The sequence below is a fragment of the Oncorhynchus gorbuscha genome, linkage group LG02 (assembly GCF_021184085.1).
Source record: "Oncorhynchus gorbuscha isolate QuinsamMale2020 ecotype Even-year linkage group LG02, OgorEven_v1.0, whole genome shotgun sequence".
NCBI lineage: Eukaryota > Metazoa > Chordata > Actinopteri > Salmoniformes > Salmonidae > Oncorhynchus > Oncorhynchus gorbuscha.
In genome coordinates this window covers 29,513,064-29,519,063 of record NC_060174.1, presented here as the reverse complement: position 1 = coordinate 29,519,063, position 6,000 = coordinate 29,513,064, and the positions used below count along the sequence as shown (strand labels likewise).

Genomic DNA, 6,000 nt, shown 5'->3' with positions numbered 1-6,000 from the left:
TGCCTGTACACTGTCATTGTTTCTTCGCACAACTTATCTCCTACCATGAAAGTGCTTTTTAGGGTCCATAGTGTTAATTTATGCATTTGGAGAGAGGCTGATCATAGAGTAGTGCATAAGGTGATTTGTGCAAAAGGTATCACAAAATCACTTCAAAAGAAACCTACACTTCAACCTAGGCCACTTTATTGTATAGGTATATTTTCCATTTATTAAACTTCACATTAATTGGTGCAATACATTTGACAACATCCTAACCTTCAGATGTGGATACATGACCATAAGTGTATATTGGCCTATTGGACAATTCACCCACGATAGCCGACGACAATGTAGACATTCCCTTTAAGTGGCAACCTTGGGGAGCTCAGAAATTATTCTGCATATATTTCATTAGATTTATTTAGGAGAGCATGAGTTTAACATGATAAGGTAGGGCAGGCCTTATCACGAAAAAAAACCTTAATCTTATTGCTGCCTCTTCTTTTTGATGGTGGAAAACGGGAGACCATCCCTTTAAAAAAAACTTGACGGTTCCATTAGAACCGTATAGAGCGCAGCGGTCTTTCGTGCAGCAGCAGTGATACACGCAGCAGTGATACACGCAGCAGGCGCAAGACTGGAGACAATCTTTTTTTCATTCTGTTTGACACTGAACGCAAAGTTGCGATTTAAAAATTATATTTTACATTGGATTATTGGGAAAATTAACGAAACGTGTGACATAGAAGAACAAGAGGAGAGTGTTTACGGTGTGTTGGAGACGGGAGCTCTGGACGTTCATGAGCTGGACTGCGCCGCATTTGGTGGGCTGCTCCTAGCTTGGAAAATCCCACCATATCCCTTAGATTTATTCCCAACTCAACCGAAACGGAGAACTGACACTGATGTAGATGCATTTCAAAGGAAAAACATGGAATAAAGGCTGACATCGAAGGCGTCCTGAAGAAAATAGCTTTTTTGCTGTTGTTGAAAAAGTACCCTACAGCTTATTAATTAAATAACCTATACATTTTTTTTGTAGTCAAATAGAGGCATAGCCTACTCTTAACAACACATCACAAGATGTCTGTTCCGGTAAGTGTTATTTAAAGGTTACTATTTAAATCCTCTATTGCAAGACAACCATGTAATGATGTTACATCTGGCATGAACTTTCGCTGCCTACAGAGAGATGTCAGCTATACAATATTGCCATTGCCAAGTGCCATTTCCTTTTTCTGCTAAGGCAGTTACTTTGTGTTATCATTGCACTTCCACTGTTATAATGATAGAACATATTTATATTTATTTTCACTTTTTTATCATTTGTTCAAATGTACACACTAGGCGTGCAAGGCCTAACACACACTGCCTGCTGATCTGGCAGGCTGTTCTTGTCAACCGGTCACATTTGACTGGGATGCCAACGTTGCAGCCTGAGTTTTGTCAGTTGCAAAGTATTAGGTTAAACCTTTACTGCAATTATGTTACCACCTGTAGGCTATATTTTGAGTGTAATGCCAAAATAATTGGTCTTGGACACTTAAGGCTTCATGTAACCAGGATATGCAGTTGTGTTTTTCATTCTGTTGTCTTCTGTTGGTTTGCCAGCAGTCTACCATTAAACCAACAGCCTTCAAATCAGTAAAACAAAACAAAAAAACAAAACAAAAATTGTACCCCACTAATAATAACAAAAGGTAACAGTTCCATCCTTTGATGTGTATTGGACTTGTGTATTGTAGATATTGCCATGACTCAGGTCTCCTTCAGCAAGTACTGTTCTATCTAGCTTGGCATGTGTTATTATGCACACAGATATCTGAAACGGCATGCTGTAACCTATGGGAAGCATCCTTCTGCAATACGCATCTCAACCCCACCAGTTTGTGCCGAGTTTAAAAAAAATCACGATTCTTGAAATTCAGAGCTCATTGTTTTCCCCATGTCAGGTTTAGGGAGTAGAATGTGCTGCAAGTCACACTTCTACGAACACTGAAATATATGCTAGTTTTCCTTGGGACAGCGAAGGGCTGATTACAGAGTTGTTTCCTATACACTGAGATATACTGCATAGAGGCCTCTTTGCCTGTAGATAATCTGGATATATAACATTATCACCTATGCTAACTAGCCTCATGCCATTAGAGCGATGTAATGGACAACCTTTACTTCCTTGTTCGTTTTGCAGAGTGTTTGAGCCAATGGTACTGCACATTATGCATCAGTGTATTAGGCTATGTGTTATTGTCTTGAGTAAGACTGTACACAGTTTCAGCTTGTGGGGGTTGTTGGTTTGGTTTTTAATGTATGTTTCACCCTCAGTTAGATATACTCTGCACTGTATTCAGCAAACACAGTCCAGATTGCAGTTCCCATGTCTTGGGGCCTGGGCTTGATGGCAACAGCTGTTCTCTGTGCATGCGGGATGACAAGTCTCATGAACGCCATGACTAAACCCAGCACCTCATGCCAACCAGTCTGAGTCCTTTCACCTGGCTGCCTAATACGTCAATGGGAAATCAACGTCACACGTCACTTGGGTGTGACTGTCCACCCAATCCACTGGACAAATCATTGTCACACACTTTTCCATTGCGTAGGTGTTATTCAAGATTTCCCATAGAAATCATGTTAGAAATGGGGGTTCTTTGGAAGATGGCTGGTGTCCAACAGATTGTTTTCATTTGTACACTATTATTCTTTCAGTAATAGTGTAATACCGTTGTTATTTCAACATTATAGCTTTCAGTATAACGTCTGCTATCCATTTGATTCTGTGTATTATTTTTGGGAGTGCAGATTTGTCAAAGCATCCAATGTTGTTGCTTGGGTGATGGGTGTATTTCCTCGTTGGCCTGCCAACATTCTAATAGACTGGGAGTCCCTGTGGAGAGTTTCCTCCTGATGTATTTGATGTATTAATTCCTCCAGTCAACCATATTATGGGGGAAATTAAACTGATGTTTGCATGGGATCAGGCCGTAGAGTTAAGCATGCTTAGGTGAACAGGAAGTGCCAGTAGTAGCAGGGGTCCCAATGCTCCAATGCTGCAAGGCTTAGATGCTAAACACCATGTCATTCACCAATCATATCTGTGGCTTTTTAGTCATTCCTCCTTTGATATTATGGATTTAACATTTGTTATTAGTAATTCACTGATTAACTGATAGCTTGCTTACAGCATGCTGTACATTTACTGTAAGTAGAATATAATAGTGTCAATAGCAGTTTTTCCCCAGTGTTTTCTGTTAATGCCACTGTAGATAGCGTGCTACACTTTATATACAAAAGTATGTGGACACCCCTTCAAATTAGTGGATTAGACTATTTCAGCAACACCCATTGCTGACAGGTGTGTGAAATTGAGCACACACCCATGCAATCTCCATTGATAAACATTGGCAGTAGAATGGCCTTACTGAAGAGCTCAGTGTCTCTCAATGTGGCACCGTCAAAGGATGCCACTTTTCCAACAAGTCAGTTCGTCAAATTTCTGCCCAGCTAGAGCTAGTGTTATTGTGAAGTAGAAACGTCTAGGAGCAACAACGGCTCAGCCGCGAAGTGATAGGCCACACAAGCTCACAGAACAGGACCGCTGAAGTGCGTAACGTGTAAAAATTGTCTGTCCTCAGTTGCAATACTCACTACCGAGTTCCAAATTGCCTCTGGAAGCAACGTCAACACAAGAACTGTTCGTCAGGAGCTTAATGAAATGGGTTTGCATGGCCGAGCAGCCACACACAAGCCTAAGATCACCATGCACAATGCCAGCACGCTTCACCATCTGGCAGTCTGACAGAATCTGGGTTTGACAGATGCCAGGAGAACGCTACCTGCCCCAATGTATAATGCCAACTGTAAAGTTGGTGGAGGAGGAATAATGGTCTGGGGCTGCTTTTCATGGTTCGAGCTAGCTTAGTTCCAGTGAAGGAAAATCTTAACGCTACAGCATATAATGACATTCTAGACTATTCTGTGTTCCAAATTTTGTGGCAACAGTTTGGGGAAGGCCCTTTCCTGTTTCAGCATGACAATGCCCCCGTGCACAAATCAAGGTCCATACAGAAATGGTTTGTCGAGATTGGTGTGGATAAACTTGACTGGCCTGCACAGAGCCCTGACCTCAACCCCATCAAACACCATCAAAAGCACGCAGGTCAAATCAAATTTTATTTGTCACATACACATGGTTAGCAGATGTTAATGCGAGGGTAGCGAAATATTTGTGCTTCTAGTTCCGACCATGCAGTAATATCAAACAAGTAATCTAACAATTTCACAACAACTACCTTATACACACAAGTGTAAAGGAATGAATAAGAATATGTACATAAAAATAGATGGATGAGTGATGGCCGAACGACGTAGGCAAGATGCAGTAGATGGTATAGAGTACAGTATATACATATGAGATGAGTAATGTAGGGTATGTAAACATTATATTAAGTGGCATTGTTTAAAGTGGCTAGTGATACATTTATTACATCCAATTTTTAATTATTAAAGTGGCTAGAGGTGAGTCAGTATGTTGGCAGCAGCCACTCAATGTTAGTTATGGCTGTTTAACAGTCAGATGGCCTTGAGATAGAAGCTGTTTTTCAGTCTCTCGGTCCCAGCTTTGATGCAGCTGTACTGACCTCGCTTTCTGGAAGATAGCGGGGTGAACAGGCAGTGGCTCGGGTGGTTGTTGTCCTTGTGTAGGTGTCCTGGAGGGCAGGTAGTTTTCCCCCGGTGATGCGTTGTGCAGACCTCACCACCCTCTGGAGAGCCTTACGATTGTGGGCGGAGCGGTTGCCATACCAGATGGTGATACAGCCCGACAGGATGCTCTCGATTGTGCATCTATAGAAGTTTGTGAGTGTTTTCAACCTCAGCCTCCTGCTGTTGCGCCTTCTTCACCACGCTGTCTCTGTGGGTGGACCATTTCAGTTTGTCCGTGATGTGTACGCCGAGGTACTTACAACTTTCCACCTTCTCCGCTACTGTTCTGTCGATGTGGATAGGGGGGTGCTCCCTCTGCTGTTTCCTGAAGTCCACGATCATCTCCTTTGTTTTGTTGGCATTGAGTGTGAGGTTATTTTCCTGACCCTCCGAGGGCCCTCACCTCCTCCCTGTAGGCTGTCTCATTGTTGTTGGTAATCAAGCCTACCACTGTAGTGTCGTCTGCAAACTTGATGATTGAGTTGGTGGCGTGCATAGCCACGCAGTCATGGGTGAACAGGGAGTACAGGAGAGGGCTGAGAACGCACCTTTGTGGGGCCCCAGGTTGAGGATCAGCGGGGTGGAGATGTTGTTTCCTGACCCAGGGTCTCGAGCTTAATGACAAGTTTGAAGGGTACTATGGTGTTAAATGCTGAGCTGTAGTCGATTAACAGCATTCTTACATAGGTATTCTTCTTGTCCAGATGGGATAGGGCAGTGTGCAGTCTGATTACATCGTCTGTGGACCTATTGGGGTGGTAAGCAAACTGGAGTGGGTCTAGGGTGTCAGGTAGGGTGGAGGTGATATGGTCCTTGACTAGTCTCTCAAAGCACTTCATGATGATGGAAGTGAGTGCTACAGTTACCTTCGCTTTCTTGGGAACAGGAACAATGGTGGCCCTCTTGAAGCATGTGGGAACAGCAGACTGGGATAAGGATTGATTGAATATGTCCATAAACACACCAGCCAGATGGTCTGTGCATGCTCTGAGGACGCAGCTAGGGATGCCGTCTGGGCCGGCAGCCCTGTGAGGCTTAACACGTTTAAATGTTTTACTCACGTTGGCTGCAGTGAAGGAGAGCCCACAGGTTTTGGTAGCGGGCCGTGTCAGTGGCACTGTATTGTCCTCAAAGCGAGCAAAGAAGTTGTTTAATTTGTCTGGGAGCAAGACATTGTGGTCCACCACGGGGCTGGTTTTCTTTTTGAAGTCCGTGATTGACTGTAGACCCTACCACATACCTCTACACTGTTTGTATTCGGTCATTTTTCCGGTCGCCTTGCCCTGATTAAAAGCAGTGGTTCACGCTTTCAGT

General features: G+C 43.3%; 1 protein-coding gene across 1 annotated transcript in view; it reads left to right on the top strand.

Moving 5' to 3' along the window:
- Positions 1–583: 583 nt before the first annotated feature.
- The window catches only part of LOC124000508 (breast cancer anti-estrogen resistance protein 1-like), a 119,878-nt gene continuing 114,461 nt past the window's right edge, over positions 584–6,000 (top strand). Inside the window, exon 1 of the mRNA XM_046306924.1 lies at positions 584–1,077. Within this exon, the coding sequence (XP_046162880.1) occupies positions 1,066–1,077 (12 nt within the window). The 5' untranslated portion in view covers positions 584–1,065. The remainder of the gene's footprint in view (positions 1,078–6,000) is intronic.